This window comes from Mirounga leonina, unplaced genomic scaffold (assembly GCF_011800145.1).
Source record: "Mirounga leonina isolate KUSES-001 unplaced genomic scaffold, KU_Mleo_1.0 Mir_125, whole genome shotgun sequence".
NCBI classification, from domain to species: Eukaryota; Metazoa; Chordata; class Mammalia; order Carnivora; family Phocidae; genus Mirounga; species Mirounga leonina.
The window spans coordinates 57,052,158-57,079,007 of record NW_023270305.1 but is presented as its reverse complement, the minus strand read 5'-3'; the positions used below and the strand labels follow the sequence as shown (position 1 = coordinate 57,079,007).

Here is a 26,850-nt window from a genome sequence, read left to right as displayed (position 1 = left end):
ACTAGCCCCTTACTTTATACTAATCCTATGGAAGGACGGACTCTGTAAGCTTTTTGGCCCAGCTTCTGAACCAGGAGAGTGTTAACCTCATTCCCTCTTCACCACTGTTGCTCTCAAAGCTCCCCCATGCAGAGAGCTACATCTGGATCTTTAGTAATAGACTTTATCTTTTGGGAATTGCTGTCCTCTCCAGTATAGTAAGGTCTACATGATTGGTTCTTGACTTTGAATTTCTAGAGTTTAGGAGTATTTTGTGTAACACGATGACTTCTGCCTCTCTGGAGTTTTTAAAGAGAACAAAGCAGCTAAAGTTTAAGAAAGTAAATCAGAATCAGGTAGGTATCTGTGTTATTTCAACACAATTGCCTGTAACAGCAGTGGTGACAACTGGTCATGGCAATCAGCAAAACTGGTCCACAATTTGGGGTGGACGCTTTGCAGGAAAGAAAGGGATTGCTTGTTGGTGTTGAAATTTGGAGTACGGCCAATGAAATGAGCTTAATCTAAATCAGAAGACCTGCATTCTAGGCACAGCGCTGTTGCTTAACAAACTGTGACCTTGAGCAAGTCTTAAAAATAAGATGACCTAAGTGGCATCTAAATTTAGAATCCTGTTATTGTTTATTATCATTATTATTAAAAAGAAGTGCATGTAATAAGAAATTTTATGTTTGGAGGGGGTGGAGATTGCAAGTTGTTAATGAAACTATTTAAGAGGGAAATTTGGCAGCTGCAAGGGAACTTACTCTTTTTTGGAGCAGTCTTAATAACCAAGAGGCCTTTCCTAATCACTGTCAGGATGGAACTGTCCAGTTAGAGAGCATGGAAGTCTCTGAGCCCAGATATGGTAACAGAATGGTGAAGTGATGGAAATGACTAGTTGTGGCCTCAGTACTGAGACTTACTAAGAATGTACATATTTCCCTGGATGCATGTTTGGAAGTGTGGGAACCCATGGCTGGACTTTTTTCATTGGTGAAACAAGGCGAAATGACTTTTAATTTAACATGAGTATTTATATTTCAGTATCAGTGAAAAGGAGCAAAAACATGAATAATTTAACAGATTGAATAGCAAAAAAAAAATAATTTTGAATTTTAATTTAAAAATTCATAGCTAAATTTGTCCTTGGCCCCAGTAATGAACCCACAGTGTGAAGACCTATTTTGGGGAAGGCACTATGAGTTTTCTCTTCTACCAATGTCCAATGCTTCCCAATAGCCACTGCATACAAGGAATGCTCAGATGCTTTAAAAAATTTGGCAAATTGAGCTACCTTATCTCTCAATGCAGCTTAGGCATAGGGATTAGTTACAGTTGTTAAAACTGGAAAAGCTCCTTGTTTCAATATCTCAGTTTTATAGATAAAGCAAGCAGGGGCCCCAAAAGCTAAGTCTCACAAGTGATTAATGTTAGAACTGATTTTTTTATACTACATCACACTCTTAAATGTTGGAAGGGATTACTACAGAAGTTGCTTAATAAATGTTTGCTGCTGAATAATGATTCTGACATGAATTTGTCTTGTAACATCTATGGGAGCTGGTTTAAATCAGTGATTCTCATAGAGAAGGGGAAGAGGGAGTCATGTGTAGTTCGGAAACAAAGCAGGTCTTTGTCTTACTGCTTTGGTTTGTTTTTAGTGAAGATGTTTATTTTGAATTTCAAATTACATTAAAAAGAGAACAGGAGATTTTTTTTTTTAAAGATTTTATTTATTTATTTGAGAAAGAGAGAATGAGAGAGAGCACATGAGAGAGGGGAGGGTCAGAGGGAGAAGCAGACTCTCTGCCAAGCAGGAAGCCCAATGAGGGACTTGATCCAGGGACTCCAGGATCATGACCTGAGCCGAAGGCAGTCGCCCAACCAACTGAGCCACCCAGGTGCCCGAGAACAGGAGATTTTTAAGTTTACTAAGGATGGTTGTACCTGTAAGGGAACTCATGTGTTAGCTTTCCAAAGCTCTCTCCAGGATTTTGCTTCTGTGAATGAATAATATATTTTTTTCACTTGCTATTTTTTTTTTCATTTTTAAAAATGAAACTAAAAATGGGTGATTTAGGCCACGAAATTAGTGGATGAATCATCTAGGAATCAGCTTCCTTTTTGTAGGTAAGACAAAAAGGAATTGCAGGTCAAAACAACATATCAACTTATGTCCATCAACTGATGAATGTGAGACAGGGAAACTGAAGGACTCCATAAAAATCTGCTTTTTGCTCCTTTTCCCACTTTTATTCTTGCTAGGACCTGCACCCCCACTTTACACATGCCTCAGAATGCAAATAGTGTATGTCCTCCTTGTAAGGAACGAGCAGTTAATGATTTCTTTGGAATAGATAACATCTAAAGAGGGACCGAGTGAGAATGACCAAATGAAGCCCTCATATGCATATTCCAGACCACCATTGGAGCTAGACATCTTGACGCCATGACCCCCTGCTTCCAAGGAATAACACCTCGGTCCTTGTCTTTGTTCTAACTGGTTCCTGGATGCCTGAGAGGACACATACACCAAATCACAATCCCCAATAAAAACCTCCAAACCCCAAGCAAAGACCAGACTCCCTCCTTTCCTTTCTGAGTCTCCCAAACACTCCCTCTGTGTCTGCTCTCTCTATGTCTTCAGTAAGCTCTGCTCTCACTCCTTGCTGGTTCACATTTGATTTCCATCCTGCACAAAGCCAAGGACCCTCTTGGCTGGTCCTGTGGACCCCCTTCTGGTTCCTTGGACCCAGCCTTCCAGCATCAAATGGATAAAGTGTGATATGTCTACACTGTGGAATATTATTCAGTCATAAAAAGGAACAAGGTACTGATACATGCTATAATATGGCTGAAACTTGAAAATACCATGCTAAGTGAAAGAAGCCAGACACAAAAGGGTACCTGTTGTATGATTCTATGTATATGAAATGTCCAGAATAGGCAAATCCAGAGACAGAAACTAGATTAGTGGTAACTCCTACCAGAGTTTGTGGGTTGGGGAATGAGGCATTACTGCTAATGGATATAGGGTTTATAATGGGTATGGGACTAGATAGTGTTGATATTTGTATAACATTGTAATGTACTAAATGCCACTTAGTTGTACATTTTAAAATGAATTGTATTGTATATTTTACAATTAATAAAAAAGGAATTGCACCAGTGACATTTCACTATATCAACCCTTTCCATCTGTCTATGATTTGTGAATAGAGCTAGGCTTTGGGATGAAAGGGGAGCCAACTCGCCTATAGTTAATGGTTTCTTTTGGTTTCTTTTTCTTTCCCTTTTATGATTCATTTATTTATTTTAGAGAGGGAGGAGGGGCAGAGGGAGAGGGAGGGGCAGTCTTAAGCAGACTCCACACTGAGCACGGAGCCCAGCATGGGACATGGGACTTGGTCTCACAACCCTGAGATCATGACCTGAGCTGAAACCAAGAGTTGGACGCTTAACCGACTACCCCACATAGGCGTCCCTGCAGTTAATGATTTCTATATGTCACATATATAGATATATAATTATAAAAATGCAGTTTATAAATCATTATATATTATAACATGTTTTATATATTAATTATATAATACAGAAATAGTAATTTATATATATATTTACATATAACAAAATATATTATTCTATAATACATAGCATATAATTATATAATATGTAATTATATAATAATATATGTATGCTTAGAGGTGGAGGTGGAGGACCAGGGCTTATATATAAATATTTCAGAGAAATTTCTGTTTCTTCTGTAATCATCTCCAGAGTTATAGATAAGACACTGCCTTCTTATTTAAGAGTGAAAAATCTGTTGGAAGAAGTCTTAGACTTTCTTTTTAAACTCTCACCATTCCCATCACTGACTTGAGAACTGTGTCTATATGTAGAAAAACCAGTAGACTGATTAAAAACAGAAAAGTTTAGATCAAGCCTTAATTTATCTGGACTGCAAGTAATCATGTGGACGGAGTGACAGTAACACACTCAACAGTCCTGCTGTGTTGTGGCTGGCTATTTATTCTGCTTCCTTATATGGCTCTTGGTTAGAGCTGTTCTCTCATCACTGTTTCTATTCCCCTATAACAAAAGCCCATCCCCTGTTCACACAAGAAATTTGTGTTTTGTTTCTTGATATCTTGGTGAACTTTCTTTTTGACAATTACTGCACACTTAGTCAACAGTTTGAGAAACATCTGTTTCAGGGTAGAGGTTGCCTGGGTGTCAGAGGTTATTCATATGTGCTTTGAAACTGGATGTAAGAGAAAATTGGCTGCACACATTCTTGTGGCATGATTTTAGCAGTCTTTTTGTTTCATCATCTCCTAGATTATCTATTAGAAAAAAATCAAATGGTTGTTCTTGCTGTAGAAGCTATAACTAATTTTTTCCTAGACAAAATTATATTGACTATCATTGGTTGCACTTAAAAAAACCTTCAAAGATAGAGTGATCCTCTAAAAGAATATTTATTTTTATTTAAAAATATGATACATCCAAGTGAAGCAGTTACACTTTAAACAAATAAAACATAAAACCTTTTCTTTGAATTCAGAGGGAGGGCAATTTGCTTTAGTTCACGGTCACTCTGGATGCCAAGAATAAGAACTGTTCTCATTTTCTTCCTCTGTGAGCATCAGATATAAAGATGAGAAATTTTAGTTATAAGTGAAGTTTTAGAGTTTTAATTTTATTCAGAAACTAAAGCTTCCTCAGTACAATCCCTTTTCTTCATTTTGTTCTACATCTTGTGGAAGACCTGAATTCAGGGGTGTTCTTACATTTACTGAGTGTTAAAGATTGAATGTTCGTGTCCTCCCCAAATGTTGAAATTCTAACTTCCAATGTGATAGCATTATGAGTTGAGGCCTTTGAGAGGTAATTAGGTCATAAGGGTGGAGCCCTCATGAATGAGATTAGTGCTCTTATACAAGGGACCCCAAGAGAACTCTTGCTCTCTTTCTACCATGTGAAGATACGAGTCTGCAACCCACAGGACAGCTCTCACCAGAACGTGACCTTGCTGGCACTTTGATCTTAGACTTCCAGCCTCTAGGCTGTGAGAAATAAATTTCTGTCATTTATAAGCCACCCAGTCTATAGTATTTTATTATAGCAGCTTGAACTGATGAACACACTGAATTTACTTCTTCAGGTCAATTCCAATATAGTTTTAAAAGAATTTGTTTTCTCATCCCTCTCTGTAGATTTCTCAATATAATAATTATTCTATGGATAACTTATTCACTTTGAGAATTTTGCTTACTTTTTTGTTTACATTCATAATAAAAAATTTCTGACAAAATTTAAAATATTCAACAGAAACCAGCATACTATACAATAATCTGTGTTTAGACTGATAATGAAAATAAAACCAACGCAAATATGGTAGATCCTCATTTTCTAAAGAAATATATCTTTATTGACTTTTTCCATTTTCTTACAAAGCAGTTAAAAAATTCATTCTTGAACTTGCATGCTGTTCAATGTTATGATGGTTGCCTCCTTATGAGACTGTCAGTGGAGCTGTAGTAAGTTCCCTTAAGCACCACAGAAGATAATCATTGCTTTGTCCCACTTTTACAGAAAAGAATCCAAGTTTCATTGAATAGAGTATGCTTAGCTCTCTTGAAGAAGACCAGTTTAGTGGATTAATGTCTAATTTACATAAAGTAATAAAGACAAACTTTGAATCTTTACAGATTAAATGCCCACTTTATACCATGGTGTAATTGTTTGAATTATTGGTGAGTGTACAGCATATAGATGTAGATGTACTAGATACGTCTATAAATAAAATAGTGCTTTATGGTATCAATATTCTTTGGCTGATTTAAATGCCTATAGTGGACTCTTTTAAAAGACTAAAATGAAAATGGCCCCACTATTATTGTCAATCTTAACACTGAGCTTGTGCGGAAGGTTCCTATACTGTTGACTGTTAGCATCTCCAGGTCCACGATATATTCTCTTGGTCCTGATAGCGACTTCACCAGCACAAGCATTGCACTTACAGGACTTGTTTGCTAAAATAAAAGAAAAAAGAGGGAGGGAGAGAATAATTTTTGAATTGGAGTTTCTATTGTGAGTATACCTAGTCCTATAAGAATTAGGGGAAGAATTTTGAGGGTAGGATAAAAGTCACTACTTAATTCCTTTTTGGTTTCAACCTTTCTTGGTTCTTTTCCCCTTGTCCACACATAGTCATTAGTTCCAAGTTACAGGGACCTGCTTTTTTGATAGTTCTGTGTTTTCTGTTCATCCCTCTCTGTTAATGTTTCTCTTCACTTTTACTAAGTCATACCAGCCTTTATAGAGATTGTAGTTCAGGTGAGAATCTAATAATTTTTGAACTGGTAAACAAAGTTATCACCTTTTCCTTCTTAGCATTATGCATTTGTTTACATTCTAGTAGGCAAAGAGACATGTAAATAGTTAACTTCAATAGAACATAGCAAATGCTAAGATACATGAGGTTATGTAGATATGTGTGAAGATACATAAAAGTCAAAAATATAGGGAAAAAGAGAAGGGACCTTGAAGCATTGAGGGGAGGCTTTTGAATGTCTAAGGAGAGTCACCAAAGATAATTGGAAGTTTTATAAAGAAGTATGTTCAGGAGAACTGGATGGAGTTTCATTTTGATGAAGAATGTGATGGGTGCTGGAGAGTAGAGGGAGATGAGTTGAGGGGCAGGTTAGTAGATGTTTGAATCTGAAGCCAGAGGAAAGCAGGTGTAGAGACAGTGGATTAGGATTTAGCTGTCACTTCAATGGGTGGATATTTAAACCAAGGGAGAGAAGGTATATGTGATAAGACTGGATCTGGGAGACGCCAATATTTAAGGAGTGGGCAGAGAAGAAGCCATTGAGGGAAGCTGAGAAGAAACAGATGATTAAGTGGGAAACAGATGAATGGCTAGCAGTATCCAACAGAGTAGCAAGCGAGGCTGAAGGAGCCTGGAACTGAAAAATGCCCTCTGGAGTTAGCAGTGTGGATGTCACTGGTGGCTTTTTTCAGGGCAACTTCAGTAGGGTAATGGGAACAGAAGATAGAAAAGGGTGACTAGGAAGTGAGAATTCAGAGACTGTGTTTATAGGCTGTGTTTTAAGAACCCTGGGTGGGAAGGAGAAGAGAGAGAGGGCAACATCTATAGGGAGGCAAGTTGAATATGTAGGAGGTAGATGGGAGTTTGATGGAAGAAGATTCTAGAGGAGATGGAAGGAAGAGTACAGGTGGTGAATTGGCCTTGATTGACAGAAGTGAAAGCTCATCTTTGGAAAACTCAAGGGAGAAGGTAAAAAGGAGGACACACGAACCTAAATTTGTAGGGGGTGAGTGGGAAGTTCAGGTAATTCATATCTGTTGGCCTCAGTGGTTTCAGAAGAGAAGGAGGTGAGGTCACCTACTGAAAAAGAAGGGTCCAAACTGAAAGGATGTCCACACTGAACTCACCTTCCTCTCTACACTGGTTCCTTCTTCCTTATCTTAATAAATGGCACCACCACGATTTACTGTTGCTCAAGACAGAAACTTATCTTTGGAAGTTACCTTTGGTGCTTCCTCTCCCTCCACCTCCCCATAGCAAATGACTCACCAAGTCATGTAGTTCTTCCTATATCTTCATAAATCTGTCCACTGTTTTTGGACTCACTGCTACCACCATAGTACCCCATTCTCTTGAACTACTAACTGTCCCACTCCAATCCAGGCTCTGCAGTGTAGCCAGGCATCATTTTTTAACATGAAAATCTGATAGCAACTCCTCTACCTGAAACCTTAATATGATCTTTAAGACATTCTGTGATCTAGGCCCTGCTCATCTCACCAGGCTCCTCTCAAGCCACTCCACTGGCAGCACTTGGGACTTTCAGACCAACTGGACTGCTTTTTATTCTTTCCATTTTCTAGTCTTTAATTGTTAGTCTTCAGCTTAAGTCCACTTCTTTCAGAAGCTTCCAGACCACTCCTATCTTCTTAGCGGTTGACTTGGTAGGCACTCATGAGCACTTGCAACTCCCTATTGTAACATTCAGCATACTTGTGAGCACTTGCTCTGTGTCTTGACCATGAGCTCCACTGGGGCAGGAATTGGCTTCATTTTATTCACTGTTGTGTATCCAGGACCCAGCATGGTGCTTGCCCCTTGAAGGTAATAGTAGTACCTTGAAGGCACTAGTTGAATTAATTCATTCATTTAAAAATATTTTTTTGAGCACCTGCTAGGTGCCAGGTATATTCCTTGTGCTGAGTATAGAAGAGTGAACAAACAGGTAAAGTCTGCTCTCATTACACCCGCACTGTAGACCACACACATAGACCAATGACTACTATGCAAAGTGGTGATAAGGGCTATGAAGAAAATAGGCTCAATAAGGCATAGATACTGGGTGGCATGGATGGGGAGGATGGTATTCTACCTTCAATTTTATGTACTACTTCTTTACAGTATGTCCTCTTTTCTAAGGAAGAGGGTTTTCTCAGTATTCTCCCAAAAGGAATATAAATAAAATTCTATATTCTATCATCCAGATAGAATTCTTACCACCAAGAAACATTCTTTAACTGTTCCAGCCAATGTTAATTCTTTGATGTCTTGGACCATGGAATTAAGCATAAATTGCTCCCTTTCCCCCGCCCCATAGATGTTAACTTTTGCCACACGTAATATTTAAAGCTCTTTAAAATAAGGAAGTATGTATTCCATGCACCTGGCATGGGGCTGAGCATACAGTGGGTGCTTAATTAAGGCCTGATGATTGATTTTTATGCATCAAATGCCCTCTACACAAGTGGATTTTCAGTAGAAAAATTTTGTAGGATTTAATCCAAGTAATTCTTGAATTATGTGATAAGAAATAATCTTAAAATGACTTTTTATTTCAAATAGTTTTTGTTTCAAATAACTTAATATTTAACTCTGGGATTAGCAAAATTGCCAATGTTTTATATCATTCATGGAAAAAAAAGATTTTACTTGAGAAAAACACTGTGAGAATTTATATTTGAAAATATCAAGTCGATAAACGCATTGATATGAATCATAAAACTTTTATGGTGCTATGTTTATTGCAAGGAAAATAACATGCTGGAACTTTGCTTAACCGTTTGTTGATTTTACTAGAAATTTTACTTTCTTAAATAATAGCTAAAAGTTCAAAGTGGAAAACTATTTTTAAAAAAGATTTTGAGATGAACCTATTTTATTGCCATGGGTTACAAATAATGTTGTTTGTTTGGGCTAGAATTATTAAATTGGTATTATCTGAACTGTGTGAAATTCATTTAAAGTAAACTTCTTACAAATATCTAGTATATCTCAAATTTAAAGCATCAAATGTTAAAGAAGTTTATTCTTAGCTATTAGAAAAAAAGAACAGTAATAAATTTTGGGTTGGATTTTTCTCTTCAGAAGTTGGTCATGAGAAATTAATCATTTCTAATTTACTGGCAAAGAAGCAGAATCACATAATTCTGGAGTTGGAAGGGAACTTAATATATCAAAGAACGGGATAAACATGTAAACATTAAAAATCTCTAAACTTTACCACAAGAATGAATTTCCCAATTACTTTTCATGTTCTTAAAATGAAATACTGACTTTAAAATTTGATTAAAAATGAAGAGTGCCCAAAGGAGTTTTGAGAAAATTGTAACTGGATGAATAACATCCTTAGCGTGAAACAGTTACCGGAACCCTGCAAACGGCTTGGTGGGGTGCCATCATTTGCACATGAAGTGGTGAGCCGTATTTAAAATATGTCAGAATTTTCACCTAAAATGAACTTGCTGAGATGTTGTCTGGGGCCTGGAAGGCTGAGGCACTGGAGTCAGGGAGATCTGCTTGGAAGCCCTTGGAAGGATGAGGGGGTATGAAGAACCAGTTTAAAGGAAGAGAGGCAGGGGCACGGGGAAGCAAAGATATCCATGAAGAGAGAAATGGCAGAATTCAGAGAAAGATTTCATATAGGCATGAAATAAATGGAAAACACAAAGTTGACCTCACATTATCTGCCTACAGTTTGCAAGAAGGGTACAACTACTGGCACATTTGGTGCAGGGGGTTGGGGTCATTGCTCAGGGACTTCCAGTTTTCAATTTTGGTGTGAATGTAAATAATCTTGCAGATGTAACAACAAGGAATTTATGGTTTTTGAAAAGCTCTCCAGAAATTATTTTTTTACAATTAAATAACTATCACTAATTGGTGGTATCTATTTGAAGTGTGTGTATATGTGTGCATTGGCTTGTGTTCTGCTGGTCACACACAACTCCATTAGAGTCTTCAACTTGGTATCTGAGTGACTTTAGAGAAGCTACTAAATCTGAGTCTCACTGTTCTGTAAAAAGGGAGATGAAATATTTAGTATCTATCTGACAGTGTTACCAAGAGGATTAAATGAGATAATGCACACAGGAAGACCATACACAATGCTTGCACATAAAAACTCCCTAAATGTTAGCTTTCCTTCCAAGTGAATACTGCAAAACCACAGCAAACTTGCATCTGTCCCAACAGCTACAGCTGCCCTCAGGGTACTACTCACTCTTAGGTAGAACTCTCCATTTTCATTTCCAGATTTAATCCGAAAAGTATTGATAGTGTTGGCATAAATGGTTGTGGCCTGTATCTGGAAGATATCTGATGGCACAGACCTATCGGATCGGATGCTCATGTACTTGTAGACTATAGACTGGGGAAGTTCTCGGCACACTGCACTTGAGACTGGGCAAACACATCGGCTGCAGAAAAAAACAAAAGTATTTCCCAGTTTAGCATGGGAAGTCAGAAGGTTCTCACTTTCAAAAGCTCTGATTTTTCTTACTTCTCTGATGTTAGAACATAGGGATCTTGACAAGGATTTCGTGGGTAACAACGGAAGCCGCCATGATAATTCCAACACATTTCATCTTCCCGACATTCATTTGTGGTCTCACACTCATTTATATCTGTAAACACATAGGGTCAAAGAATTTACCGATCTAAGTAAATCGTATAACACTTCATAGCTTCACTTCTTGTGCTGTGCTTCCTAGGGACAGTCTAATCCACTGTCCAGAGCATCAAGTCTCCGCCCTCATGCCTTGCTTACCAAAACCACACCTCTAGGCTTTACCTCTTGGAAGCTCCTGAGTCAGTCAAATGCCCTCTCCATTGGTTTTGCTTGCTGCTTTCCCAGCCTAGAAGGTCCTCCCCACCCCAACATGAAAATCCCATCTAACCAGCACACTTCAAGGCCAAATTGAGATGCCTCTTCCTTCCTGCAGCCTTCTAACCCTCCAGGCAGAATTTATTCTGCTTCTAATCTTCCAGTGCACTTATCCATCTCTTATTTAATTCCATTTTATTTTATAATTAACTACTGCCATATCTATACTCTTAACTAAATTACAATCTCCCCGAGGGCAAGAATTGGTGTCTTTCACTTTTATATAAGCACAGTCAATGGCTAACGTTTGGCTTTGAATTCAACAGATGAACGAACAATAGGTGCTTGATAAAAATATTATAAAATGACACATACTAATCTGTCTGGAATGACTCAGCTACATCTGTCCTCAATTAAATGCAATGAACTCAGGTCCTACTCAGTCTTGTGTCTAAAAGCACATTAAACTTAGCCCAGATCCCCATACAACCTGAATCTATCTGGATGTGTTCCACCTTGGGTGGCATAGCTATTTGGAGACTGTGTGGAAGAAGGGGAATTAAAGCAGGGGCTGTGATGAGAGGCAAGCCAGGAAAAGACAGTGTGAGGAAGCCAGAAGGGCAGAGAGTCCCATAAAAAGAGTGCTGTGAGTAGGCCAGGCTGGACAAGGACTGGTTTCGGATTTGGGAATTAGGAGCCTCCAGATGACATCTGAGAGAACACTTCCACTAGAGAGCCATTATATTTACTACTAGAACAACAACAATGAAAATTCTATTAATATTTACATCCCTAGCTATGTCTACCTCCCTTTACATTTGAATAATGATTTCGATTTTATCCATTATAAGCCTTTTCTGAATCCTTCTGCCTCATAACCAAATACTTTCATTCATTAATTTACTTCTTCCATAAGTAATTTACTAAATCCCTGCTGCAAGCCAGAAATGGGCGAGTTGCTGGGGTTGAATCTGTTTTTCCTATCAGAATTCTCACACCCCATGTTCTTTTTTGGGGGGGTCTTTATTGCTCTCTGCTTTGCATTACTGAAATCTGCATGTTTGTCTTAATCCTTCTATTAGCTTATAAACCCCATTAGAGCAGGACTATAGTATTCATCTTTATATACCTTTATCACCTAGCATTAATGCACTCAGGGGCACCTGGCTTTTAAGAAATATTAAAATGAACTAAGTTGCTCTTCACACAAATCATGTAGACATAGATGAGAAAGATATTATCTCTACTTGACTTGGAGGAAAAACAAATAAGGGTTAAGTAAGTGGCTCAAGTTCATACAGGTAGTGACAGGCATGTTTCCACTGTAAGGTACTACACATCCTCTAAATGAGAATAATTCCATGCCTTGTCCTTGGAGGTAAAAAATTTTCTTTTAGCTTCCAAACTGGTCAAAGCTATCTGGAACCCAAGGGGAGACTGGAAAAGTTTCCAAGAGTTTCCAAGAGTCAGTTATACAAAGTATCTTCTTTTGGACTGGCTATGGCTAAAGAAAGAATTTAGATCCCTTAGAAGAAATCATAAGTGACTTGTCCTTTCAATATTCTTCACTTCTCTGAAAAATAAAGATGCTGTTAGCTACAAGGAAAACTAATACTGGTTTGTTATATGGATACCAAAAATGGCAAAAGGAAACTTTATGTAATAATTTCATTTATTACTTCCATTAACTTAGAGCCTAGCATAATCAATATCTTAATCATTCTGGAATGTTTTTCAGGAATTATTAATAGTATTAAAATATTTGATGAATGTGTGTCTGTGTGTATATGTATTCTCTCTCTGTCTCTGTTTCTCTGTCTGTCTCCTCTGTGGCCTCCACCCCACCCAAACACACACAGAGTTTTCATTTTTGCAAGGTTGTGGAAATGAGAACAGTTATTTCATCCTCAAAATAAGCCTTTTGGGTAAGGTAAGAATCCATACTCTTTTGTTTTTACTTTAGTCTATAGATGAGGTTGGGAAGAGATGATTTTAGTGGAGAGAACCAATTGCTTTGTACCTTAAAAGAATGTTAAGTCTCTCTCATAAAAAATGTTTTGGCTTAACCAAACATTCTGGAGCTGCATATCTTCAAGATATAACACTCATGAATCCCTTATTTGCAATTCCAGTACATTTTTCACCTTTAATTGTAACAGATATGTTTCCATATACATAGAGTAGGCAGGTAAGATTCCACTGTATGTTCATTTACTTCTGTCCTTTGCTGAGTACCAAATCCATTTATGATCAAAAACACATAGACATTTATCTGAAGGACTCCAGGGAAATTGGTTAAGATATCCCACTGGCTAACATTTTCCTCCACGTAATATTCATGTTAAAAGTCTCAGGCTTCAGAAAGTAAAATCATCAGAATGCAATGTTTTTCCACAATTAACATTAGAGCTTCTAGGAACCTGGAAAGGGGTATAAAGGTGTTCATTGTGCAATGAATGGCATTCTGATTATGCTCATACTTAGTGGTTGGAGTCTAGTTAAATGATCATATGCATACTATAAAATCCCAGGTCCTGGGTGTTCCTCTGAGTTAATATTCTCCTGTAAAATCATGATATAGACTGCAAATTCCTAGTGTCTCCTTTCCTTGATTTTTTCCTTTCTTAAAAGATTTTACTGCCCTTGTATGTCCTTTCTCAGTTATGATTAAAGAGGACTATCTAGGACAGATTTGCTACTAGTCACTTACATTGCTAAGTAAATTTTATGAAAACGTCTCGGGTTGTAAGCCTTTTTAGTTTACAAATAATTTTTATGTATGTAATCTCATTTCATGCTCACAACTCCCTTTTCCAAATGAGAAAGCTGAGGCTTAGAGACATTTGATAATCTGTTCAAGACCATACAGATAGAAGGCAGTACAGCTAGGACTCAAACAAATTTTCTGTCTTCAAGTTCAGTCATTTTTTCCCCACCCCTTCACTGCTTTATGTAAACTTTAAGTCTCTATACTAGCTTTTCTAGGATTATCTGTACTTATGGTTTTTATCTGAGCAGAGTTTTCCCTGTTAAAGAAATTTGAAACTACATATACCATTGGAGGTGTGTAGGTATGAAGATCACCTGAGTTTATTTTAAAACTGGACCCTAGGATATTAGCTACTTGGGGATCAATGGGTTTTTTTTTGCTGAGGAATTCAAGCACATTTTAATACACATGAGGCTGATTTTATCAGCACCTAAATTACTGCCCAATTCATAATCTTGGTGTTTTAGAGGATAAGAGACTGGTTTAAGGTTTGCCTAACCCACATATTAAGTTTATTCTCTAGACTCAAACTCACAGTGAAATATTTTAATAATTGAATCTTTTGGGGCAGGTGATTAGAAGATGTATATCATAGAGATTATGTAGGCTATGTAGAAGAGATATCATTATCTTATTAAAATTATTTATATCTTAAGAAAGAAAAACAATTACTTTAAGTTTTAAAAAAGTCAGTGTTAACTGAATCATACCCTTTTTATGAGATGTGCATATTGCATGATGAACAAGGGAAAAAAGAGCTCAGATTTTATTCAAGAGGGAAAAAATGAAAGTCTATGGTAGAGGATCCTGTAACTTTCTCCCTGCTATTTTTCTGGTTAAAAATGAACACTTAACAGATATGAAAACAATAAACTCACCCTGACAGGTTCTACTTCTCACCACTTGGTATCCCTGGGGACACATACACGAGAATTTCCCAGGTTCATTGACACATTGATACTGACACAGGTAGCTTGAGGTTCTGCATTCATCAATGTCTGTTGAATCAGACAAAAGCAGGGACACAGAGTTAAAAAACATACAGGTCACTACTTTGGCAGTATTTTTAAAGGTAAGGTAAGAGGGTAAAAATGCTACAAACTCTAAAACAGAAATATAATACTTTGTAAGAAGCTCAGGGGAACATTCTACAACATCAGCTCATTTCCTCTAGAACTTCACCACACAAAGAGTTTTTCTTACCATCAGTTTACCTCAATCATTGCTGAGAGTTCGGTAAATCTCAGACCTAATCATACCGACTGAGCAGACTGAATGAACTGGGAATTCAGGGGAAGAATGCTTTGCATTTCTCAATGGTGATGTCCTTATAGCTTGCTCAGAAGGGCAGAGGCAGCTCTCCAGAGCCAGCCCCTTTTGGTTTTGAGCATAGTGGCATGATATGAGGTCTCTCTGGGGGGGGGGGGGGGAGTAATGACCTTTGTGGCCCCAAGTAAAGCTGGGAGGCCCCAAGTGTCAATGGCATTCCCCTCAGGATGTCTTATGCCTTCTGAATTGCACAGTGGAACATGCATGGGCAATGGACTCTGAAGTTCATCCTTCCAATTAAATGGCCCTCTTTTTACTTATGTGGAAAGTGAAACCCAGGCAACTTAAGAAATGTGTCCAAATCACACAGTGGTGGGAAAAAGACTAGAGGACAGGTCTCTTGGTCTATATTCTAATGTTTCTGACATGTGATTAGCTCTCTTCAAATTTAAATGTGCATACCAGTCACCTGGGATTCTTGTTAAATGCAGCATCTGACTCAGAGGTCTGGTCTGGGGCCTGAGATCTGTATTTCTCCCAAGTAGAGACAAGGAGGTGTCATTGCTGCTGGCCATCAGATCACTTTGGGAAGCAAGACAATAGAACACTCCTTCTAATTATTAGACCCAGTCTTAATCTAATATTTCAGTTATTTTGTTCCTTCTCCTTTCTCTTGATAACATACTAAAAAGCCAATGTTATAATTGAACTTAATTAACTGGATTTTAAAATAGAATTCCCATGGTTAAAAATTTGTTTTCATAAACAGACATAATTGGATAAAGCAACAGCAATTATTCAGACTGAACTGTTATTACAAATTATTGGAAAATATTTTACCTTCACAGTTGAGCCGGTCACTGCTCAGCTCATATCCTTGATTGCACTGACAGATGAATGAACCGAGAATATTGTAGCATTGCTGAGCACATTGATTGCTAGCGTCACATTCATTTATATCTGAGAGGAAACATTATATTTATATATCTATGTCTTAAAACATATCCTTGCTCTTTTGTACCTATGCCATCTAATGATAAGTGAATGATTCCCGGATTGGATTCTTTGCCCTGCAGAAGCTCACTGGAGAACATCCATTCAAGTTTCATATTTGTTGGAATAACTTCAAACGTCTGTCATGCACTTCTTTTAGAAATACCATAATATTTCTTTCTGGGAATGACAGTTTGTGTTTGATGAATTTTTCCAAAGGAATTTAATGATTCTAATAAATATACATTCCAGTATCTATGTTCTTTTATTGTTGTTCAGATGCAAAGTGCCAAGTCCATAAATAATTGATATAAGACATTCATACTGATACGGTCTCTCAGCATGCTGTGGTGAAGATTTATCTGTGCTATTTATTACTTTTTAAATGGGTCCTGTTAAATTCCATTACAATTATAACATAAGCCTTCGAGACCCATACAGAGTTTTGCAATGCTCTAAGGCACTGAAAATATTGTGAAAAGGCATTTTTCCTGCACTAGATTCTTTCCATGTCATGCCAATCTTAAGATTGTGTGCCGTGACACTGCATTCTGAAAGGGGAGAAGAAGCATGTAAAAATCAGATGCACTTTCAGTGGAAATTTATGTACTTGAACTTACAGTAACCCATTGGCACCTTCAGCATTTATATCACACTGTTGACTAATTGGTGTGTGTATATCAATTGATCTGTAGTTTTTTATATCTTTGATACACCCACAGAGAAGAAGTAAGACCAAGGTTAACAAAGTTTTCCATTCACATCTTGACGTGTTTTAAGAAACAGATTAGTTATTGTCTTTTCAGCTTTATGCAGGGAAGATAATGCCAGTTCACTCAAGAGCACAGAAAACTGGAAATACTGCAACATGCCCTGATGTTTGTTTTGAAGACAGAAATCCGTCAGTATGGCAGTTTCCCCAAATCTTACCTACACAGGTATAGTTGTTTGCGGCCAACTGAAACCCAGGACTGCACTGGCAATAAAATGATCCTGGTGTATTCACGCATCTTTGGTGGCAATATGGAGGGATGGTGCATTCATCTATGTCTGGGTTATCAGGCACACAAAGAGAACCAGGTTATTGACTATCCATAGCTGTTAGCTCTTTAGTTCTCAGCAGAACATTATCTAGAAAACCTAGCTGGAGAAAAAATCTCATTTTAAAAGTAATTCTCTCTCTCTTTTGAATTAGGCTTTATTTTTAAAAAATATACTTTGGTTTGTGTTCTGCGGTTGAGTGAGATGTTAAAAATAAAGACTCCACAAGGCTGGTTGAGTGGGTTGAGATTTAAAGACCGAAAAGCAATGAAGACTATTTCACATATATATGAGAATATATATGTCAGTTTGGGGATCTAAAAGATTATCTGTAATGACAGAAGTAAAAAAGGGCTATGGAAGAATCGACTGATGTAACATAAAACTAAGAGAAAGGAGGCGTGGTCTGCCGCTCGGCTGATGACGTTGGCCAAGTCACATAAATGTTTGGCATCTTGGTTTTTTCTTTTGTAAAATGTGGATAGTAATGCTTGCTATGTGTATCTTATGAAGTTTCTGTGAGAACCAAATGAAAGAACACTGTGGAAGGAGTAGGATGCTAAACAAATTACCTCTTGAGAGTGCCCTCTGACACTCTGATGAAGTGTTCCAGGCTGTGTTCTTCTCAGATAAATATTTCCAACAATAAAATGGTCAGTTGAGAACTTGTGGGGTAGGATTAATTAACATCTTAGAAGCATAATAAAATTTCATTAACTCTACACTTTGTGACAACTTTAACATGGAGTGTGTAATTTAAAATAATAATTATGCATGTAAATGTAAGACTGTAGTGACACTACCTTATGGTAAAAAACGAAAAGAAAACAATACTTTATGCTGAGTTCTTCTGACTAAAACTGTGGGAGGCAGTATGCTCAAGTGGCCTCAGGATAACCTGAGATGAATCTTTGTTCTGGCACTTACTAGCATGGTCTTAACCTCTCAGAGCTTCATTTCCTCTTCTGTAAGTGATAATACAACAATGTGGTGGACATGTTGGGAGGATAACATGAAATTATATAGGCAAACTTCCTTGCAAAAAAACAGGTAAAAATAAATGGCAGCTATTATTAATAGGCTGCAAAATAGATTTGATTTCACTTGAATATTGAAGTAAAAGGTAATGACATTGACATGGCTTTCCACCTCATTTATTGAGGTGTCTGCTCAAATGTCACCTCAGGGAGGCCATTCTGTCCATCTATATAAAATGGCTTCTTCTGTCCCATCTGTCCCCTTTTCTGCTTTATATTTCTTTGTAGCTATTGACACTCCTTCACATTGTGTTATGTGTTTATTTGCTTCTTATCTATCTCCCTCACTATAATGCATGGCAAATAAGACCTGTTTCCTCTTCAGGTGAAGGTAGAATATTTTTTGTCTGTTCACTGCTTTGTGCTTAATACCTGGAACAGGGTCTGGCATAGTAGGTGCTTGATAAACATTAGTTGAATGAGTGTAGACTTTATACTAATTAAGCGCAATTTTAGCATAGTTCTTCCTAGTACACCATATTATAGCCAGGTGCCAGTATTGACAGTGAATTTGTATAAATGGTCCCTTCTAATAGCTCCATGAGGGACGTGATTCTGTAAAATGTGTTTGTTCACCATGAAGGCCCAGCACTTAGAACAGTATCTGGTACATGGTCAGCCCCCAGTAAATACTTGATGAATAAATGATGCATGTCTTCTTAACCAGTGAACATCCATTGAATCATTGTGATTTGCAAACATTGTGTTTGGCACTACAGTTTTATAATGATCGTAAATACATACAGTATACCCTGTCTAGCATGGAAGAAAGGCATGAAAACATATTATTGCATGGAATGGTAAGATCAACAGTAGAAAGCTGTACAAGGGACAGAAAGAGCCCATTCTACTCAAGGTGTGACCTGCTGACCACTGTTACTCCATGGACTATTTGGACCAGTCTGCAACAAATAAGTACAGAAATTGAGAAAAATTGAGAATATGTGTTTAGGAATAGCAATTTGTGTTACCACAACATTTTTTTATTGTACTTTATAGTAGTATCAATCTGCAACAGACTAGAAATTTACAAAAAAAAAAGACTCATCAAGGTTTGAGAAGTAGTGACATAGAGGAGGGAGTAACTAATCATGTCTAGGTAAATCATGGAAGACTTCCCAGATGAAGTGACCCTGAGCTGGGATTTGGAAATTGAATAGGAGTTTGCCAGGGCTGCACGTTCCTGGTGCTGAAAGAGCTTATGTAGAGGCACTAAAGTGTGACACTGTGTGATGTATGTGGGGAAATGTAACTAGTGAACAAGGCTGAAGTATAATATTTTGGGGAGAGAAGGGTGTTGATACAAAAGAGCTGGGCAAGGATCTGATGGAAGAAGACCTTATATGCTCTGTTGACGAATGTGGAGTTGGTTCTGTGGGTGAGGGGAACAGCAGGGAAGCCACATGATTAGAGCTGAATTTAAGAACGTTTCCTCCTGCCATATCATATAGGGCTGTAATCATACATTTTATTCCCTTTAATTTTTCCCATAGTAGGTTGAGTTAGTTCTTTTTCTGTACCTTTTATACCCTCAATTGTTTATTTTCCTGACTAATCCATCAGGCAAAACTTTGGTGCCTGTGGAGTTTTCCATACAATCTTCTCCTACATCACAGCTTCAGTCACACAAAGCCTGGGCCTTCCTCAGAGGCTGGGCACTCACCCCAAAACCTGGGCACAGCCCGTGGTGGGCAGGACTGGGCCAGGGCCCTTGAGGAGCTCAGTACTGACATCCTGACATCAACAGTGGACATTCTCAGGTGAAAATTAATGCTAGCTTCCTGTCCCCACATTCTTATCCTCTGTTCCAAAGAGGAAACAAGGACTCTTCACTGATGTGTGTTAAAAGGTGGTATGTAAATCACTATCAATATCATATGAACACAATTGATATAGGGAGTCAGTAACAAAGTTTTACTCCTAGTGCTGGACCTCATGGCTGAATCCAGAACACATTTACTTTTACTGTTTACTTCTCATTTGCCAGTCAGTATCCTCATACTGTATACTTCTAGTCATTATAAAAAACAATGCACAGAGCATCTACTTGGCAGGCACCTTTCAGGTCTGGGGAGACAGCAGTGACACAAACCAGACCTGGCTCCTGCTCTCAGGTAGCTTAAGTAGAGCTCTCAAGTAGAGGCACATGCTGTACTTGGCTTTGCATTCCCAGCACTGCACCAACATGCAACATAACGAATGTTTAGTACATGTGTCTTAACTCATCACAGAATGATAGCACACAGCTATTCCACCCAGGACTTGTCGCAGCTCTAATCACTCCCATATATGAGCTCCTGAGTATGTAAGTCATTTGTCTAAAGCCTCAAAGTGAATTAGGGGTAGAGCTGGGATTTGAACCTCACCATGTGTCCTATAAGCTATGCTATTTTTTGAACCAGTGAATGAAGTTCACCTCATCAATGTTTCGGTGCTATGGCCCCCAAATAGCTAATTTAAAATTATTTTCTTGGTTGCTTTTGTGGTCCCATTCATACTCCAAATTTTTGCTTTTGCTTAGTCTAACATGTAGCCAACACTTTGATATCCAGAATATGCTCACCCTTTAAGGTTAGCTCTTTCTTGTTAATGTGGAAAATGGATCAGGAGTCAATGAAAGAATAAGCAGTTGTTAGCTATCATTCTCCAAATAAATATGAGTGCTTTGTTTTGAATGACTGAGGTTTAAACAAGTAAGAGGTTTAGGACCAGGATTTTGCTCACTGCCCTGCTGTACTTACCTACACACTGCTCTCCTCGCTTCTGATACCCTGGAGGGCACTGACAGGCGAAGGAGCCTCGTAAATTGATGCACACTTGGTCGGCTCTACAGTTGTGAGTCCCTGCAGTGCACTCGTCTATGTCTGGTAAAGACATCCAGCACAGAGTTTGAGTTGGTTGTGCAGATGTTACTATTTCCTCCATTTAAAAAAAACCCGAAGAAGTATAGTTGACACATAAGTGACATTCAGATGTACAACATAGTGGTTCAACAACTCTATACGTTACATTATACTCACCACAAGTCTAGCTACCATCTGTCACCATACAATGATACTATTGCAGTACCAGAACTACATTCCCTATGTTGAATTGTCATCATACTTTTTTTTAAGAAATAAAGTTTTTTACTTTATTCTTAAAACAATACTCTGTAATATTATTATATTAGAAATGTTTAAAATGATAAATGATTTCAAGTGTTCAGAAAATAATTTCATAGGTGCCGGTGTATACCACTCAGATTTAACACATGCTAACATTAACCGATGCTTGTCTCGGCTCACTTTATTTCCAGAAATGAAATATTTGAGACATAGCTAAAGCCTTACTGTATTCTCATCTCTTTACCACCCACCTACCACTATGCTGGTAGGTGTGAATCTTTCCCTGAAATGGTTTTATACTTTTATTATACATCCATCCATTAGACTAAACAGTGCATCTGTTAGAATATACAGTGCTATTTTGTGTGTTTTAGTGTAAATAAATTGTATAATATTTCTACCCAACATATTGTATTTGAGATCATTTATGTTGACAAGTCTCTAAAGATCTGTTCAGTAACCAGATATAAATCAAACTTTAATACTGTACATTTCCTGTTGCCTTTTTTTTTTTTAACTTTAATTGCAGCGATGCCTGTGTGGCTCAGTTGGTTGAGCATCTCTGTACTTCTCAGTACAAGAGAATCTCATGTCATGATCTCAGGGTCGTGGGATGGAGCCCTGTGTCACGCTCCACGTTCAATGTGGAGTCTGCTTGAGATTCTCTTGCTCTCTCCTTTTGCCCCTCCCCCCAGCATGCCCTCTCTCTTTCTCAAATAAGTAAATCTTTTTAAAAAAACCCTTTTTGGGGCCCCTGGGTGGCTCAGTCAGTTAAGCATCTGCCTTCAGCTCAGGTCATGATCCCCGGGTCCTGGGATAGAGCTATATCGGGCTCCCTTAGCTGGGAGCCTGCTTCTCCCTCTCCCTCTGCCCCTCCACCCCCCTGCTCGTGCTCTCTTTCTCACTCAAATAAATAAATAAAATCTTAAAAAAAAAACCTCTTTCATTGAAAATTTCAAAATGCAAAGGATTCAACTTGTTCATATTCCTCTAGGAGAGATAAAACTGGTGTAGTTTAAAATACCTATTTTCCCAAAGCATTTCATTTCAGTTTAAAAAAGGTATTTCCCCAAAGCAGTTCTATAATTTACTAAATGTGCCCTAAGGAGTAGGTAGATTATAGTTTCAGAAAAGTAAAAAATGCTCATAATATAATGAATCTGTTATAATGAATTTCTTTGGGATCAAAGTGTGATGTGAATTTGTGCGTGTGCATTCATATTACAGTAATTTATAAGTGAAATTTAATTTTGCCTTTTCAACATTACCTTCGCATTCAATTAACTCTCTCCCATTATGAAGTTAAATAGGTGAGTTAAGAAGATTATGTGATTTTGGCATTCTTCAACAACTGAAGAGTCTAAGCTTTGTTAAAAAATTTTATCAAACTTGGAATTCCTAGATGACAAATTTTGCACAGAAACTGAGAGCCTTAGATCATCACTGTGGTAAACCCAGGGTGGTGCTTTGGAACAAACAGTGGGCTAAAATTCAATACAAACGATGAGCCATCAGTAATTAGAATGTATTCCTCAATTCCTTCCTTCTCCTAAAGACGCTCAGAGAGTGGTTCCTGCTGTGTTGCCTTTCAACTCTATTTCCAGGGAAAGCTGATGCACTCACTCTACCAATATAAGAATGTAGGAGGTTCCTGTTGTAAGAGAGTTGTCCTCAGATATCGGCTTTGAACGGTAACAGAGATTTTTTCCAAAAGAAAGAAGAAGGGGAGATGAGAAATACTCGAGGGATGTATGGCCATTTATTGGTTAATACCCTATAAAAGCATCTACTTAACATAATTCTTTGAACCTGGTTTTAAAGTTGTGGTGAACTTTTTGCGTTATTGTTTTTTATTTTTGTTTTGACATCCATTGTCATCATCATTATTTTCAAATCAGTGATTTCAACTCTGTCCTTTTAAGGTACTATGCAGAGGTGCCACAGTCTTGCTTTGAAATTATCTGCTCTTTTTTTGTGTCTTTTATTATATTCTCATATGCACTTGATGAAAACATTTCTACTGGGGTTTCTTTCAGAGCTTTATGACTCGCTAATGCAGAAATGACAGCAGAATTCCTATTGTTTTATGTCAAGAGCATCTGCCAACATTTGCAGTGATAACAGCCCTGAGAGATACCGAAATGTGAGACTCAGATGTGGCAAGTTTCCTCAGTACATGCGGGCAGAAGATCAAGGACTGGGGCCGGCTGCTGCATGTTCTAAGGGAGGCCTCACCAGTGACTGCAGCTTTTCTTTCTGAGACCTCTCTGCAAACCGCCTCCACCCCATCGCATTCCCAATGCCCTACAATTTCCTTCCTACTTTCTTGTTCACTTCTAAGGCTCTTTGATAAGTAGGCTAATATTTCTAGTGGACTTAATATATCATTAAATAGGTTTTAAATGTAAAAATTGCGCTACCTGGACCTACCCCTTCTTAAGAACCAGGTCCGCTGACCCTCTGAGAAAGATTATTGAGTAAAAATGTTAGGTGAGTTAAAATAATTTAATAATAAAAAAATACCACTGCCCCCATGCCACTGTATTCTTTTCCTTTCTCTATCAAAACAAACAAACAAACAAACAAAACTGCAATAGGACTCACCGCACCTAACACTGGTGATATTTTTAACACACTTTGTACATACTTGGACTCACTTTAATTTTTAATTCTTTCAGATGGGAAACTTCCTGAAATTCAATAAAACACAACTGCATGAAATCCCCTTCAAGAAATTATTCCAAAGGAGTTGAATGCGTGCTCTGTCATATACCTAGAGCTGGATCTGCTAGGAAATGAACTGACTACATTTTCATTTACAGCTTCTCCAACTCAAGCAGAGACGATTTATCCTCTCCTTCACTCTTAGCAGTTTATCTAATGCTGAAGAACACATAGACAGATAGGATCTCTTTGAACTATCTTCGATTATACTGTCAATTCATACCATTATTTAAATAACACAATTTTATTATTTTAAAAGTTGTACTTTGAGACCCTGTTATTATTTACTCACAAAGCATATGTCATATGAGAAAGTCATGTAAGAATTGTTATGCATTGTTAAAGTCTCTTACACTTTTTTCTAAGGTTTTATTTTTTAAGTAATCTCTACACCCAACATGGGGGGCTCAAACCCACAACCCTGAGATCAAGAGTCGCTCGCCCTACTGACTGAGCCAGCCAGCTGCCTCTACGCTTTCCTTTTCTACTTGTATGCATTTCTATTTGTCTTAAACATCAGAAAGTTAACGTGGTAAGTCACTAAAACATACATCTATGTCAGAGACTCGAAGAATATCCATTCCTATGCTGGTATATCAGAAGACCTGGTTACCCAGACTTTTCATTTATGAAAGGCCTCTGTGGTGGAAGTATCTCAAATGGCAAAAGCACTGCTTTATTCATAAGGGAAACGACTCAGGTCAGCCATGATTTTCTTGGTAATCTAGGAAAAAGTACTCTGGGAGAGGAGTTTTTGTTTTGCTTTTAAACTATCTATAATTTATCCTTGACAGTAAAGCTCACAGTTCTTAAGCAATCAGTTAACACATTCCCTGGGCCCTGGCCCCAAACTCTTTGAGGATGGGGTCTACATCTTACTTTTTTCTGTATTCCTAATGCCTCGCAGAGTGCATGAAACATCGTGGGTTTCTGTTTGTTCAATAAATGGATGAATGAATGATAATCGTTTGCTGGAACCGATGCCTAGAGTTTGAAGGACGTAGGATCAGTGTTTTATCTTATGGAACTAATCACTGGAAGGGTGACAGGCAAGATGTGAGAAACAGCAAAACCAGCAAGATGTCAGCACACGGAAACTGTAGGAAAGCAAAGTTGTTGAGAAGTGCAGAAACTAGGAGGCATAAGGCAGCATCGGAGGTGGGTGGCTGTAGAAGGTTTGCTGGGCCAGGGGAGTTTTGAGCTGCGTTTTGAAGAAGGTGAGGAGGCTACTTCTAGGCAGGAGGCAGGCTCGCATTAGAAAACCTCCAATGAAACAAGTGGTCTGCAAGGCAGTTGGAGTCAGCCTGGCTGGAGGGGCTGTGTGTGAGGAGCCCGCTGCGGTGCCTGCTTGAAGGGGCTCATAAAGTGGTAGCGCAAATCCTAAGCAAAAATTCAGGGCCTCAAAGTGGGATTGGAATTTGAATTGGACATCACGGGGAGCAGCTCTGAACTATGTAGACACAGCCTAATGTAAACATAGCCAGAGAACAAAATAATAGAGTGTGCTTCCTAAAATATCACAACACGTAAATCAACTCACATTTCATCATTCTAATGCATCAAGAATAGCTAAGGGCAGTATTTGGTGATTCCCTCATTTTTCAAAAATGTGCCCACACTCTCCCTCCTAGTGATTTATACTGTTGTAGGTCCCTTTCTTGCTGACTTTGGCACCATTATTGCTTCAAATAATGCAGTCTGATCTTTGCTCGGCTCTTACTCCTAGCCTCTTTATCATGCGGACCCCCAGTCTATGGGACTGCATACTTGGTTTCCTCTCAAAAGTTAATGGAGGCAACTGTGTCCACATCTCTGTGGTGTCCATTAAGTCCCTGCTTAGGCCCGCATTCTCTATGTTTTTGGCTCCTTCCTGTCATTCTGACTCATATTTCCCAAACCCCTGACTCATGCTGCTTTCTCTCTTATGCAACATTTTAATCTCTGCAATGTTCTCTTCATAATTTGATAACTTACCACGACATGGACATTGAGTGTGTTTTCATGGGCAAACATTTTCTGTACCTTAAATGCTTTAGATTACCATTTAAACTTTGTGCTTTAGGTTTAAGGAATAATTCATAACTACTTTGGAATAATCCACCACTGCCCAGTGATGAGAGAACACACTGAAATAGGAGGAAGAGACTGAAGTGATTTTGCATGTGTCACTGCCCAGGTGATCTAGGACCATGGAATCAATTCTTTTTCTCTGTTTCTCCATCTATAAAATAGACTGTCCACCCTTAATAATGCATGGATTTTTTTTTAAGAGTTCAGAATCTTCAAAATATATCTTTTTGTTTCCAGACTGAACCCTTAGAGTAAAATAGCCACATCTTTATGAGTTCTGTGGGGAGCACTGTGCATGCTTTGTGAATATTACTTGATGGCACTGTCCTTTGAACTCCTGTGGTTAAAGCAAAGGCAGCGGTTAAATTCAAGTTGCTATTTCTTCGTCTGGGTGAATTTACAATCTTATATCTTCTGCAACCATACTAATTTAATCTCATAAATGGAGTAAAGTAGAAAAAAAAGAGGTCAGGGATTCATGTTTGCTGTGAGAAGGAGCTACTTTATTCCTAGTGCCTTCCCTTCCCTTCCCTTCCCTTCCCCTCCCTTCCCCTCTCCTTCCCTTCCCCTCCCTTCCCCTCTCCTTCCCTTCCCCTCCCTTCTCCTCCCCTCTCCTTCCCTTCCCTTCCCTCTCCCCACCTTCCTTCCTTCTCTTTCTTTCTTTCTTTCTTTCTTTCTTTCTTTCTTTCTTTCTTTCT

At 38.2% G+C, this 26,850-nt stretch overlaps 1 protein-coding gene across 4 annotated transcripts in view; it reads right to left on the bottom strand.

The window, feature by feature from the left end:
* Positions 1 to 4,444: 4,444 nt before the first annotated feature.
* EFEMP1 (EGF containing fibulin extracellular matrix protein 1) overlaps positions 4,445 to 26,850 on the bottom strand; it is a 59,986-nt gene continuing 37,580 nt past the window's right edge. For 2 of the 4 annotated variants that reach the window (XM_035001521.1, XM_035001524.1), the window contains 7 exons: positions 20,993 to 21,115; positions 17,104 to 17,223; positions 16,021 to 16,140; positions 14,790 to 14,909; positions 10,818 to 10,941; positions 10,539 to 10,734; positions 4,445 to 6,017 (listed from right to left, as the gene is read on the bottom strand). In XM_035001521.1, the coding sequence (XP_034857412.1) occupies positions 5,856 to 6,017; positions 10,539 to 10,734; positions 10,818 to 10,941; positions 14,790 to 14,909; positions 16,021 to 16,140; positions 17,104 to 17,223; positions 20,993 to 21,115 (965 nt within the window). In that variant the 3' untranslated portion in view covers positions 4,445 to 5,855. Of the gene's footprint in view, positions 6,018 to 7,310; positions 7,400 to 10,538; positions 10,735 to 10,817; positions 10,942 to 14,789; positions 14,910 to 16,020; positions 16,141 to 17,103; positions 17,224 to 20,992; positions 21,116 to 26,850 lie in introns of those variants that run through there. The other 2 variants (XM_035001522.1, XM_035001523.1) reach the window with 2 other exon arrangements.